The sequence below is a fragment of the Vombatus ursinus genome, unplaced genomic scaffold, assembly GCF_900497805.2.
Source record: "Vombatus ursinus unplaced genomic scaffold, bare-nosed wombat genome assembly UNPS02010320.1, whole genome shotgun sequence".
Lineage (NCBI taxonomy): Eukaryota > Metazoa > Chordata > Mammalia > Diprotodontia > Vombatidae > Vombatus > Vombatus ursinus.
This window is the reverse complement of record NW_020950098.1, coordinates 7,217,946-7,233,200: the sequence shown is the minus strand read 5'-3', so window position 1 is coordinate 7,233,200 and position 15,255 is coordinate 7,217,946. Positions and strand designations below refer to the sequence as shown.

Below are 15,255 nucleotides of genomic sequence, written 5' to 3'. Positions count from 1 at the left end.
CTTAAAATTCTATATAAACTCTAGCTAGTTATTATATTTTCTCAGCAAAGAATGAGGTGTGGTCCTTAGCTGAGAGGAAATGGGGAGATGGGTTGGGAATGGGGGGCTTGAAAAGAGGTTTGGAATAGCCTCTAGTTAGTAGGATAGGGAGTCAGGGAGGAGGGAAAGGATTACCTTACTGTGGTGAGGACCCAGCTGAGATTAAATAACCTAAATTTTTAGTTGACTCAGTTGTATAATTTCCTGTAGTTCTCTTTAGCAGCATGTGAGTAGAAAAGGAAAAAAGCATTTATTAAGTGCCAGTTATGTACCAGGCACTGGGCTTTACAAATGTTACCTCATTTAATCTTCACAGCCACACTGTGAGGTAGGTGCTATTATCTCCCTTTTTTTTAACAGTTGAGGAAACTGAGGCAGAGGTTAAGTGACTTGCCCAGGATCACTCAGCTAATACCTGTCTGAGGTCTGATTTGAACTTATCTTCCTGATTCTAGGCCCAGCACTCTGTTCCCTGGGCCACCTTACTAGCAGCCTCTAATAATAGGAACTGAGATGGCAGCTGGTGGGATTAATAGAGGGTTGGGGTTTGGCAAGATGTAAACATCGAAGGAGGTGGGGAGGAGGAAGGGGCTTCTAGAGCAGATGATGATGTAGAGATGAGCTAGTTGCCTAGATGGTTGAGATAGGGAAGGGATGAAAAGTTAAAGCGAGGTTGATGGCTTGGGAGAATACTGAAGGAAGGAGCAATCAGAGGTATGCATGAGCAGGAGAAGGTGTAAGAGAAGGAAGGCACAGGAAGAGATGGGGTTATGTTATGAGATAATGATACTCATTACCTATTGTGGCTAGTTTGTCAAGTGCCACTTGCTTTGGAAGCAGAAGCTTAGTTTTAAATCCTGACTCAGCCTTAGTGTCTGCAAGATTGATGGTAAGTCATTTACCTGAGGGCTTAGGTTACTTTATTTGTCAAATTAGTGGATATGATCTCTATGGTTTCTTCTTACTCAAAATACAGTGATGCCTACTTTTGTGAATACTGGCTGACAAGCCACCAGTGCTGTCCTTAGGCACCTCTGGAGTCAGATGGCCTTTTCTTGCCTCTTCTTATTTCTCCTGTTGTCAGTGTGGTTGCTACTCATTCTGTGCTGCTTTACCTTGTAATCGCTACCATTCTCTTCCCCCTTCTCTTCTCCTTGCCCTTCCATTTCACATTTCTGTTGCTTTTTGTGTACTTTTGGCTTTTTATGAAATAAAAAGGAGGAAAACATACTCAATAGCCATGGTCATTCACAGCACTACTTTCCTTTTGAGAAATGACCAATCAAAACATGTTGGGAGTGATACTTCTCTCTTCCTTGGCTACTTCATTATTGAAAGGTGCTGCTTGGCCACTACCCATCTTCCCTCACCCCCCACTCCTCCCTTTTAAACCTACTTTGAGATTTGTAGCCTTTTCATTGTTCAAAGATACCAGAAGACTGGTATTCTCCAGATAACCATGAGTTGGTTTTTTTTTTTTTTTTCCTTAACTGTATACATGAGCATAGTTCCTGGCTCATATCAGGTGCTTAATAAATGCTTATTGAATTTCACTGTTTTAAATTGCTTGGTAACCTTTTGTACCTTGTGTAGTTTGATGTTAATGACAGTTCTAAGTACTAAAGATTTTCTTTGCAGTATCAAAATGTAACTCATTTTTTCTACCTAGGAACCATCTCTTTTTGCAGTTGCCAAGTTACTAGAAACAGGACTTGTTAACATGCACAGAATAGAAATTTTATGGAGACCTTTAACTGGCCATCTTCTTGAGGTAACCTGTTTCCCTAAGATATACTGTTCTGTTTTTGATAAAGAATTTTGAGAGACCTTTTTTCCTCTGTCACTAAAATAAAGAAACACATCCCCTCAATTGCTATCTAATATGTAAGAATATTTTTATCGTTTAGTCATTTTTCCATTGTGTCCAACTCTTTGTTTGGGGTTTTCTTGGGAAAGATATTGGAATGGTTTGCCATTTCCCTCTTCAGCTCATTTTACAGATGAGGAACTGAGGCAGACAGGGTTAAGTGATTTGCTCAGGGTCACAGCTAGTAAGTGTCTGAGGCTGGATTTGAACTCTGCTCTTTCTGACTCTAAGCCCAGCACTCTATCTACTGTGCCACCTAGCTGTCTGTTATATGCAAGAGTAGCCATCTTGAAAACACAATGTTAACATTTGATTATTTTTTTTCCCTGTCTTGGGTTCTTGTTGCTACAAGCAAAGCAGTTACACAATTGAATGAATGCATAGAGTTTTGAACTTAGAGTTAGAAGACCTGAGACATTAGAGACATTAATTAGAATTACTTTTTTTTTAATGAATTTTATCATAAGAAATCCTAATTACTCAGTTTCTGCATACATTTTTCAAAGGAAGATATCTATTAAAAAAGGATGACTGGAGATAGAATTTACTGGATTTTAAGTGTAAATTTTTACAGAACTTACTGAGAGCATATTATGAAGAACACATTTTCCCTATACAAGTTTATTTTGAAAGTAGAATGGATTTTAGTAGCTTATTCAGATTTCATGTTGATTTTCTCTGATTTAATCCTATATTTTTTCCAGCGACTTTTGTCTTAGTTTTCATCTTTTTTCCTCCTGTCTCTTTCTTTCTATTGCTTCCTCTTGTCCTCTTGTACAGAAGGTAAGTTTACCTATAGGTATATGTATTTTTTAAATTTATTATTAATAAGCTTATTGTCAGAATTTTTGCTTAATTTTCTTTTCCTACCTCATTTAAGATCATTGGACTATAGTTTTAAAAATGTGACTTGCCAGGATATGTAAAATGATTTTTTCATAGATTAACTTTTGATTTTGAATGGACATGTTTTTATTAATAGTTCAGAAGATGGATGTTTGAATTTTAATGTATTATATCTTCAGGTTTGTCAGCATCCAAACTCCCGAATGAGAGAATGGGGAGCAGAAGCCTTAACTTCACTTATTAAAGCAGGCTTAACATTTAACCATGATCCACCACTTTCACAAAATCAGGTAATTTGGGGAGACAAATGTGAAGTAAAGGATGACCTTGTTCCAGTTATAATTATTTTATCAGTTCAGAAAATGGGTAAAATTCAAGATACGAAATCCTTCTTCTGAAGTGCTTTATCTGGTATATGTAGTAGAGATATCATCTACTCTAAAATATCATTTGTAAAAGCCTGCTTGTTTTCTTCTTATAACTTCATCAAACAACATATGTGTAAGGTTTTTTTCCTCTTAAAAATTTAAAAGAGATAAGAAAGTAGTCAAAGATATTAGTAGGTGTTGCCATCTAGTTTGGTCACCTTTTTCTAGTAATAATAAGATCTTTTAAAAAATGTGGCAGTATGTAATTTATTTCTCTAAATTACTTTCTAGCATATAGCATTTTATTTATGTGTGTATGTGTATTTATTGTGTATACATACACACACACACACACACACACACACACACGCATACACACACCCAAAAACATAAGTAAGGAATGATTTTGAGAATAGGCTGTTTTCTTCTTTCTCCCCAATATTATATAGATCTCTGTATCTGTCTGTCTGTTTATTTGTCTAATGCTCAGTGTCATATAAGTGGTATTTGAACCTAGGTTTTGCTGACTTCAAGTCCAGTGCACAGTTGACCTCCCCATCTACTTTCCAGGCTAAAATTTCTGATCTTGTGAAGTAGAAAATTTTAAATAACCACCATTTTTTCCTGGTTTCTTCTTCTTTTGGAAAGAAACAAATGACTCATTAATATTAGAGTTTTATTCAAAAAAGCATCTTCGAGTAACAGCGTCGGAATAAAATCAGTCTACGCTTTTTCCATTGATAGAGATTTTAAAATATATTTATAGATATAAATTGATGTTCATATTGATTGTTCTAAAACACTGAAAGGTATTAAAGTGCTATCTGAATTACAAAAGATTTTTCTTATGTTAATTAGTATTTATTTTAATATAGTTTTGTAGCAGGTTTTAAAAAATGTTTATCATTCTTTTTTAATGCACATTTGTGTAAGTTACATTGTAGAGACCCAAAGATAGTTCTAACACAGAGCTTACCATCTCATAGGGGAGGAAGGAAAGAGAGGTACAAAAATTACCATAATACAAATGTAAGAATGGCCAAGTACAAAGGAAAAATTAGGGCAGTACATAATTAGTGATCTTTATATGGAAGTTTTCTTTAGATTATTGACCAGAATGTTCTCTTATGCAGACATTCTGGGTCAAGGGAACCTATTGTTATTCATATAATTTACTACTTTATGTAAATATGTGTGGAATTTTTCTTTTTTTTTTTTAAATATCTGTTTACCATGTTAGTCTTTTTTTTTCATATTTTAAAAAAAATACCCCTTTGGTTTCTTTTGCTAATTTTTTTTTCCTTTTAGAGGTTACAGTTGCTTTTATTGAATCCCTTGAAGGAGTTATCCAGTATTATCCACCCTGACATAAGACTCAAGCAGTTGGAATGTGTATTACAGATTCTGCAGAGTCAGGGAGACAGTCTTGGGCCTGGATGGCCATTAGTGCTTGGGGTTATGGGAGCAATCAGAAATGATCAAGGGTAAGTAGTTGAAGTAAACATCTAAAAGTTAATATAAATATTACTTGTTCATTAAATTGAGCATGAGTATGGTTTCCTGCCTTGAATCTGTCAAAAGATAATTTTAAGTCTCTCGTTTAGTCTCACTGTCAATGGAGCATTTTTAATTTCAAGAAGCATCATAAGGTCTAATTTAAAAAAAAATAATGCTTTGCTATTTATATTTAGCAATAGTGTCTTTAATTAGTGAAACATAGTGGTGCTCCACTTTTCAAATTTATTTTGTGCTTGATTTGGTAGATTTTTGTTGTCAGGGCTAGAATTTATTTTCATAGTGTGTGTTGCTCATTTTTATGTGGTTAAGGAAAGGTAGAGCCTGGAACTTTGCTTAAATCAGGCATTTCCCAAGTCCTGTTCTCTCCTGTCACTACATGGACTTCCTTACTTTCCCTTTATTTAAGGGGGGGAATGGGTCGTTATTTCTTTCACCCTGTCTTATCTTCATGTTACTTTTTTACTTAGCAATTCTTATTTGTAAATTAATTTTACCCCAATACAGTTTGATAAACATATGTTCCATAGGACATCCAAATTATGTTATAATGGAATTTTGTCTAAATGAACATTTTGCAAAATCACCAGCAAAAATTCTGAGTAGAATGTAAAATCCTTAAAGACAGGAACTACGTTTCATTTTTTTCTTTGTGTTCCCTGTGCCTCCAAGGTGACTTGCACATGGTAGGCGCTTCATGAATTTAATTATATTCCCATTCTGTAGAACCTATATATGAAGCTGATTAGAGAGCCCAGCTCCCCAGTAGCAAATTCTCAAATAAAATGAAGTGAACTTTTCCACAAATTAGTAAGTGAGAAGTAAAACTCTTTGGTGAAAGAGGGATCAACTGAGCATTGGACCTTTCCCTCTCTCTTTCTTATAGCTCCTTGATCTCTTTTTCACGTCAATTTTGGTGGCGTTTAAAATGTTTACAAGACTGGTCTGAAAAACATTTTCCCCATTTGAGCAGTGTTCAACACCAATGACTTTCAGTCCAGCTCAATCACATATAGGGTTGGTCATACTCTTGATTTTAAGATCTCACACAAATGTTCCACATATACTACCCATAACTCTACTATATACAGTAGTGTATTAGTAAATAATAAACAGCTGACTCTCATAAAGGAAAAAAAAAGTCACACCTTTAAATTTAATCTATGTTACATTTTCTTCATCACTTTCTTAAGTCCAGGCAATCAACAAAAAGCAAATCATACCCTTATTTGTACTGTCTGTTTATTTCTGAGGTGTAAGTTCTTGTGCTGAAGATGGAATGATCAGTTCTTTTGAGTGGGTCAGAGCTAGGACTGGTACATCCCCACTTACTATCTGATTGTAATCTTTCCGGGTTCCCTTTCCTTACCACAATGCCCTGTCACTCTACCCATCCCTGCTTTACTAGGCCATCGATCCATTCTCTATGGCTTTACTATCTTCACTTTAAAATCTTCATCTTTGAGAGTTAAGTAGCCAGTTTAAAGTATTTTTTTTACTTTAAATAGCCTTTTAAATAGCCTTTTCCCATTGTGTATTTGATATTTATGCCTTTCTAAATCTTATCTGACTTCTTCTGTGCCTTCTTGCTACTCAGTGTAGCATAGAGAAAGTCATACAATCATGCTGACCAAGTCCACTACAGATCTATTATTAAATCTCAACTAGCCCTTACTATTGCCCCACACACACACATACCCCAGACAACTATATCTCCAACTGCCTCTAAAATAGAGAGCCTCACTTCATGATTGAACTGAAAGCAATTGACACCATCCATAGTGAGACCCCTCTCTTCCTTGTGCAGATATTGCAGATCGTCATAGTATCATTCATTCGCCAACTTCCCCTTTGCTGTCATCAGGGACAGTGACCAGACTCCTCACTTGGCCAACAGTAACGCCTCTATTTGTGCCCTTGATTCCATCTTATTATTTATTGGACATTGTTAAGTAAAAGCTCTATGTTGGCAATTATGAAACAGTCTGATAATTATGAAACAATGTATTATAATCTTACTTTGTGATGAACTCAGCCAGCTATGGTAGTTTAGATTATCACAGAGTTTGGAGATATGACCCCCCAACTGTCCTATGCATAAGGTGAGTCAGCAGTCTATACACATATAACATTAAGAAATTACAAAAAAGAATTTACTAAGAACATTTTGCAAGTTAATAATTTCATCTGTCCTTTGTTGTCACTAACCAAGTGGAAGGTTTTCTTTTTCCACCTCTACAACTTCTGTCCTTCACACCCTCTTCTCAGAAATGCCACGTATTTTCTGTATTTGGGAATTTTGTAACTTCCTTCAGCTTGAAAGTAGGGTTTCATATTGCAATGGAAATTTTAACAAATGTGGTATGAGGGCCTTATTTCTTATTAATCTGTAGTATACTTTTCATGTAAAATCCTAACTGTTTAGAGAACTGATGGAAACTACTGAAAACAGTATGGTAGTAGCATGTTGTCTCTCATTGATTAAAAGCACTACTGTAGGATCCTAACATTTTCTTAAAGTTGCTTTTTTTTTTTTAAACAAAAGCAAAATAAATTATCTGTTATTTGAAGTCTGCAAAAAATATTGAAGCATTATTACACTTATTTGTAACATCTTGAATATTGTTTAGGAAATATGTTTTGAAGATAAGTTTATGGAGAAAGAATGATTTCATCATAATTTGTTTTATCGTAAAATAGAGGTATTTTCATGAATATCACATTTCTTTAAAATGTTGTAGATATGAAATTAGTTGTGATTAATAATGTTATAGTTGTGAAATGTGCCAACTTGTACCTACAAATCCATATTTCTTAACTTCTCATATTCCCAGAGAGTCTTTAATAAGAACTGCATTCCAGTGTCTTCAGTTGGTTGTGACAGATTTTCTACCAACAATGCCTTGCACCTGCCTGCAGATAGTTGTAGATGTTGCAGGTAGCTTTGGACTTCATAATCAAGAGCTTAATATTAGCTTAACATCAATAGGTTTACTGGTAAGTCTCTTGCTGCTTTCCTTACTATATTAATATCACAATTGAGAAGTTACTCATTATTGTGAATCATCCATAAAGACTGCATTAGGTATAGAGTCAGAAAATTAGCCTAATTTCTTATTTATAGATGAAGAAACTGAGATCTATAGAAGTTAAGTGTTTGCCTCAGGTCACACAGACAGCAGAACCAACATTTAAACCAAGGTGCTTTCACTCTAAATGCATCATTCTTTTTTACATCCCTTTTTCCCACAGTTGTCTGTCTATTTTTCCTTATGTTTACTATATGATTGGTTTATGTCTTTTACTTGTTATATACATAGCCTTAATTAATGGCTTTTATTTTATTTCTTGTATAATCAATATTGTTAAAAAGCTGCATCCTACTTAATTTCACAACCCACATTTCCGTTGCTTTTTTTGTGTATTTAAATACTTGGAAGTTTTCCAAGATAGTGGTATTCCCTGTTTCATAACCTTATGAGGTCACTAGTAGAATACTGGTATTAAGGAGATTGACTTTTGTGTCTTCATTTAGCTTGGTATGTTTGAAAATACGCTGTAATTTCCCAAATTCTATCTAGCAGAATCTTTTGTTCCTACTTGGTTTTGGGCCCACTTTATTAACTTTTTGCAGTGCTGGTCCAATATAAATCTTTAAGTAATTGATCTTCCATATGTGAAATCATGTATCAGAAATCATAGTATTAACATAAGTCTAACTGCAAAAATCTACGGAATTGGAAGTCAGTTATACCTGAATATTAAAAGAGTTTTCTTAGAGCTTGCATGTTTCATTGGTATATAATTAGCATGTTCTAGGGTTTGGCTTCACTGCCGTCTCTCATAACCTATTTAAGATAAACATTTCTGAAGTAGTTTTATTAATTTCAAAACAGCTTAACTATATACTAAAGACCTGAGTTATATTTATAAACTAATGTTATTTTTTCCGTTTTATTTCATAGTGGAACATTTCAGATTATTTTTTCCAAAGAGGTGAAACTATTGAAAAAGAATTGAACAGAGAAGAGGCAGCACAGCAGAAGCAAGCAGAAGAGAAAGGAGTAGTATTAAACCGTCCCTTCCACCCTGCGCCTCCATTCGACTGTTTGTGGTTGTGTCTTTATGCCAAACTTGGTGAACTATGTGTGGATCCACGGCCTGCTGTCAGGAAAAGTGCAGGGCAGACTCTTTTTTCTACCATTGGGGCACATGGAACCTTATTGCAGCACTCAACGTGGCACACTGTTATATGGAAGGTATTCTAAAGGAGCTCGGGGTCTGGAGTTCCTATGGGAAAGGACTTTTTGTGATACTAATTTAAGTTATTTTAAGATAGTGGAACTTCCTCATTCCCCTTTCAAAATAAAAAAAAATAGCACCCTAATAATTTGAAATTATTTTTATCTCATAGATAGAGAATATATTAAAACATCAAACCATAGTGTTTTTCTGATTTCCTATCTTATTCCTTCCTCCTTTTGGATTATTTGTCCCTTTTTTTCCTGATCCACATACTGGAAGACAACAGGGGAGATTACAAAACAAAAGTAATTATTGATGATAATATAGTGGTAGTGAATTTTTTTAAATTAAGAGCCACTGACAAAAAGGAAAAAAAAATTCAGTGACATAAGTTAAAAGAAACAACCTTAATTTTCTTTTTCAAGAAGAAAAATATAAAATACTCATCCATTTAAAAAATTAAGAAGCAAAAAACATAGTAGTATTCCACCCCCCACCCCCCACATGAGAATGTAAGTTCCTTAAGTGCAAGGACTATTCATAAGTTCATAGATCTTGAGCTGTAAGAAATCATCTAGTCCAACCCCCTCATTTGAACCCAGTATGTGTCCGAAGTTGCATAAGGAGCAAACCCAGGATTTGAACTCTTGTTCTGTGCTTCCAATTTCAGTCCTCTCTACTATACCACTCTGTTTTTCATTTTGTTTTAATATTTGAATTGTACTGAACCCAGTTAATACAACAGATGAAAACACACACACACGCACACATCCTCAAATTAACATGTTATTTTCTAAAATATTTTAGCTTAAGAACACATTTTCCCGTATAAACAGTGTATAATATATTTGGATAACACACAGAAATACACTTAACAACTAATATGTTAGAATTATCATTCCAAAAAAACTTAATCTCCACCCTAACAATGTTTCCATAGAAAGATATGTTCAATTTTGGACTTCAGGAATAACTGTTTTCTGTCTCAACCCCATATCTTCTAGTAGAGTCAAGAGTAAATAGTCAAGCTGAAATTGTTGACCTTGAGAATAAATGCTGTTGATAAAGGAGTGGTATTAAGGGAAGAACAAGCACAAGGGAGTACCTTCTTACCCAAGTTCCCTCTCTCTCACTGGCCCTGGTTGGAGCGAGATGAGAAAGTAGGCTTTGAAGGTCCAGCTCTTTAGGTAACACTCTGTGGAAGGGAAGGAGAGAGAGGGGACAGTGAAAATGCCAAGGGCAGCATCTCGAGGGAAGGGAGTGGTTCTTGTAATTCTCCCTCATTCCTTTTCAGTTTATTAACTTCCTGATTTGGCAAGTGGAACATGTTACATTTTCATATTCAATAAATATTCATACAGATTAAAATAGTTTGTTTTCATGACATAACTATTTTATCTAATAGATTTTTAGAATACGTAAGTTAAAGATTTTTAAAGTCATATGGTGTTTTAAGAGCTGCCATTTAGTACTTGTCCCATAAGTTAGAAAAAATTAAGCTGTTGGCAAGTTTTGGTTTGTAGGCTAGAGATTTCCCAGTCCTTCAGTTCCAAGAGAGAAAGTCTCTTTGGTGAAATCCATGTTATGGCATTATGTCTAATTCGTCTTACCTGGAATGAGAAATTATCTGGAGGTTATTTTTTTTCCAAAGTACAAGTGTGTTGAAGACCAGAAATATGGAAATAGACTACCTCTCAGGGGTTATTTTGAGGAAAGGTCACAAAGTAAGCTATTATATTTATGATCTGAACTACTTTTGGCCATAGATAAAATGATAACTTTTCTGTGGCACTTCCTCAGTTAACTTTGCCATCATTTATTTTTTTATTTTTTTTGGCTAGGCAGTGGGGTTAAGTGACTAGCCCAGAGTCGCACAGCTGGTGTCAAGTGTCTGAGGCTGGATTTGAACCTAGGTTTTCCTGTTTCCAGGACTGGTGCTCTATCCACTGTACTACCACTTAGCTGCCCCACTTTGCCATCATTTATAATTGATATATAACATGTCATTTGTATACAATCTAGGTTCTCTTTCATCTACTGGACCGAGTTCGAGAAGCTTCTACCACAGCTGACAAAGAGAAAATTGAGTCAGGCGGTGGCAACATACTCATTCATCATTCAAGAGACACAGCAGAGAAACAGTGGGCTGAGACATGGGTATTAACATTGGCTGGAGTTGCAAGAATCTTCAATACAAGAAGATATTTATTGCAACCTTTAGGTATATTATTTTAAATTTGAAAACTATTGATTGCATTTAGCAACAAGCACATTAAACCAAATCATGTAACTTTTTGCTTAACTTTTAAAGTTAGAATCACATGGGATATTATTTTGAGAATACTTAATCATAGCATTTATGTTTTGAAAATGTTATGTATAATAAGTGCAGAAAAACTCTGTGACAATTCATAATAGAAGGAAAAGTCATTATATTATTTAGTTGATTAATGCCTTATGTGAAATTGTGGGTGTTTGGCTCATTCATTTGGCAAGCATTTATTTGGCACTTAAGGAATTCAAAGCACTGGTGTTACCAAGACAATGAAGAAACAGTCCCTTCACTTAAAGAGTTTATGTTTTTTGGAGGGGGGGGATAATGTGTATGTAGAAAATGAAATGCAATAAGGAGCTTACGTTATTTGGGGGGGAAATAATGTTTATATAAAAATTAAATGAAAAATATACGCAGAGTAATTTCATGGGGAGAACACTAGCAACTGGAGGTCATGATAGGTTTCTTATAGGGGGTGGTATTTATTTATATTTTTTTATGATACTTCATTTTTCCCCCATTACATGTTCAAACTATTTTTAACTTTTTTTTTTAAAGTTTGAGTGCCAAATTATATCCTTCCCTCCCCTTCCCTAAGATGGTAAGCAGTTTGATATGTTATACATGTATAATCATGTAAAACATTTCCATATTATTCAGTTTATATAAGAAGATTAAAATTTTTAAAAATAGAAAAAAGGTGAAAAATAGTACACTTCAGTTCTGTATTCAGACAACATCAGTTCTTTGGAGGCAGGTAGCATGCTTCATCATGAGTCCTTTGGGATTGTCTTGGATCATTGTATTGCTGAGAATAGCTGAGTCATTCACAGTTCTACATCGTATAATATTGTTGTTGCTGTGTACAGTGTTCTGCTTCTGCTCACTTCACTTTGCATCAGTTCATCTAAGTCCAGGTTTTTCTGAAATCATCCTGCTTATCCTTTCTTATAGCACAATAATATTCCATCACAGTTATAAACCACAGCTTGTTCAGCTACCCAATTGATGGACATCCCTTCAATTTCCCGTTCTTAGCCACCACAAAAAAGAGTTGGTATAAATGTTTTTGTACAAATAGGTATAATTTTATATATATTTTTATATATATATATATATATCAGTTTTTGTACAAATTTGTACCACCTTAGGAAGTAGTACTTGAACTGAGTTTTGAAGGAAGCTGGGATTCTACAAGGTGGATGTGAGGAGGGAAGGCATTTTATGCAGGGATGAATAACCTAATGGAAAGGAATAGAGATGGGAGATGAAATGTCATATATGAGGAGCGGTAAAGCCAGATTGACTTGAACACAGAGTAATATGCAGTTAGCCTGAAAAAGCAAATTGGAGCATTTTTATTGCCTTATGCCTTGATCTGGTTGTTTCTTGGCGTCTGGTGAGTCTCAGTTCTCATGTCTGCACTGGATCCTGAGGCTGTGGACAGTTCCCTCTCTCCCACCACTCTGCTCTGCCTTGCCTTGGGGGGTCAGCAGAGCTCTATAGTTAGTAGTCCTTTTTATGGGATCTCTTTAGGATTCTTTCCTAGTTCAACATCAGCTGCAAAATGCTTATTTTTTTGTGTTGTGTATGCATAACTTCCCTAGACTTTTACCATGGAAATCATAGTTCTGGATATCTTCTCTAGAGAGACACCTGGATCACAGTTTTTCATGTCATCCAGGAAGCCAGACATGCCTGCTAGGGATTTCTGTGCAAAATATTACTGCCACTATCATAATGCAACCTCATGCATTCAATAATGATGATGTCCTAAAGAATTCCATACCATTGGCTACTCCTTCTGATGTGTAGTCCAGTCTGTGGAAAATGCTGCTTATCCCAAATTAAAAATGCCAGCAGCTTTCTAAAGTTGAATAAGGAGAGGCTAATTTGTACTTTCTTACCATCCTCTCAGCTTCCAGCGACCATTTGAGCAGAGACTCAATAGTGAAGCCTAAAGCTGTCATGAACTCTGTAATTACAAAGCAGTCAATAGATCAGATTTTGAGCAACAGGCTGGGCTAAAAGATGCCAGATCTACTGTTCACAAAGGCTTTACCACAGAAGGAATCAAATACCGTTGTGTGGCAGTGGCAATGGCAGACTGTAAATTAAAATTGAAAAATGGAGAGGTGACGAAAGAAGATAGATTATTTCAGCCCATTCCATTCCAAGTAGCACACCCCATTCTTATGTAAAAATTCAGTAGCTGGTTTACTCATGGATCTTCTACTTCCTAACCTGGCCCAGATGTCAGCAGCATGGATCCTGAAAATGGAGGTAGGGACAGAAACTCATCGGAAAAATGGATTTCTTTGAATCAAGAATTCTCCAGAAATAAAGTAGTATCAATATCTTATCTCAGAAGCAATCACCAATTGCAGCGGTCCCAGCAGCCTACAAGTGATCAATAATCAACCTTCCATTGATAGAAAGGAAGAAATAATTCCTATGGGCTCACAACCTCTAGTTGAAGGACATGAATGTGTTGATTCCTCAGGATTCTAGAGCCCCCTTTTTGTATAAACAAAGATACTCTCCCTGGAACCTATAGACCTATTTTTCCTGTTTCATATTTAACTTGCACTTGAAATAGGAAAAATTTCACCCATTTGCAGTTCTGTTAGGGCTACTTATATGGGGAGGTGGTGATTGGCTCTTGAGATATTTGTAGTAAAATTTGAATCCTTTCTCTTTTAAGTAGACCCAAAGTTGGTCTGAGCAACCTTTTAAAATACAATAAACCTTAGCTAAGTATTAATCTGTAGAACTATATTGCAGTGAATAAATGCAGTAATTCAACCTAAGAAGACTATTCTGTGTGCGTGTCAAAAAAAAAAAAAAAGATTGTAAAGAGCCCCAAAAGCCAAGTAGTAGTTTGCATTTGCCCTGTAGAGACAAAATGAAGCTACAGGAGTTTCTTGCCCAGAAAGTGACATGGTTAGACCTTTACCTTAAGAATATCAGTTTGGTACTTGTGTGGAAAAAGAATTGGAGATTGGAACGTGGGAGTCTATTTAGGAGACTATTTCAGTAATCCAGGCTTTAGTTGATAAGGCCCTGAACTAGGATAGTGGCAGTGCTCTTGGAAAGATGATGGAATGTGTTGTGGAGGGAGAATCACCAAGACTAGATCCTTTCTATCATGTCAACTTCTTTTTCCAAGTTGATTACACATGTAATCATGTTTCCCCTCATGCATTCTGCACTCCAGATTGTTATGTTTCGCATACACAACATTCTGTTTTCAGGCTCTTTGCTTCCGTAGAGCCTATCATGCTCGCTCTGCTCTTCTTATTTTTGCTTTTTGGAGTCCCTAGATTGATGAAAGATTAGCTCAAGTATTCCCTCCTTCGAGAGCTCTTTCCTTCCTCCTTCAGTTGTTACTGTATTCTCTCCCATCACTGTGTATTGTTTTGGTATGTATACTATATTTATCTATAATCACATTATCCTTGTATAGTGGTTCTTAACCTTTTTTGTGTCATGAAACAGTTTGGCAGTCTGGTGAAATCTGTGGAACCCTTCTCAGAATAAATGCTTTTAAATGAAAAAAAAATACTTAGGATTGAAAAGGAAGCTAATTATATTGAAATATAGTTACCAAAATATATTTTTTAAAACAAGCTAATATAGAGCCCAGATTAATAACCCCTTTCTGCCCTAGTAGAATATAAGCTCCTTGAAGTCAGAGACCAGTGCCTACCTATATGTAGCATAAGGACCATATTTAATAAATAATTTTTTGATTGATTGTAACAGAATAAGGAGGAGGAGAACTTACTTCTTTTTATCTATTGAGAAATGTGAGCCTTTAAATGAGTTTTTATTCTCTTACTATTTTAAGAGAAGTGCTGTATGCCATGAGAGATGGGATTTTCTGGTTTGTTTTAAGAACAAAGGACCAATGACATCCGTAGTTTTGATTCCATTCTAAGCCAATTAGCTTTGCTGTATTCTGTGGTAATAGACGGTACCCTTACTTGTATCTGGTCATTGGGCAAATGTTGGGTTCACAAGGTGAATGAAGCAAAAAAAAAAAAAAAATCCAGGGGCAGCTAGGTGGCACAGTGGATAGAGCACCGGCCCTGAAGTCA

General features: G+C 35.5%; 1 protein-coding gene across 1 annotated transcript in view; it reads left to right on the top strand.

Moving 5' to 3' along the window:
- Positions 1–15,255, top strand: part of MON2 (MON2 homolog, regulator of endosome-to-Golgi trafficking) — a 144,250-nt gene that overhangs the window by 65,404 nt on the left and 63,591 nt on the right. The window contains exons 20-25 of the mRNA XM_027854154.1: positions 1,709–1,810; positions 2,932–3,042; positions 4,429–4,604; positions 7,470–7,632; positions 8,601–8,894; positions 10,903–11,101. Of these exons, the coding sequence (XP_027709955.1) occupies positions 1,709–1,810; positions 2,932–3,042; positions 4,429–4,604; positions 7,470–7,632; positions 8,601–8,894; positions 10,903–11,101 (1,045 nt within the window). The remainder of the gene's footprint in view (positions 1–1,708; positions 1,811–2,931; positions 3,043–4,428; positions 4,605–7,469; positions 7,633–8,600; positions 8,895–10,902; positions 11,102–15,255) is intronic.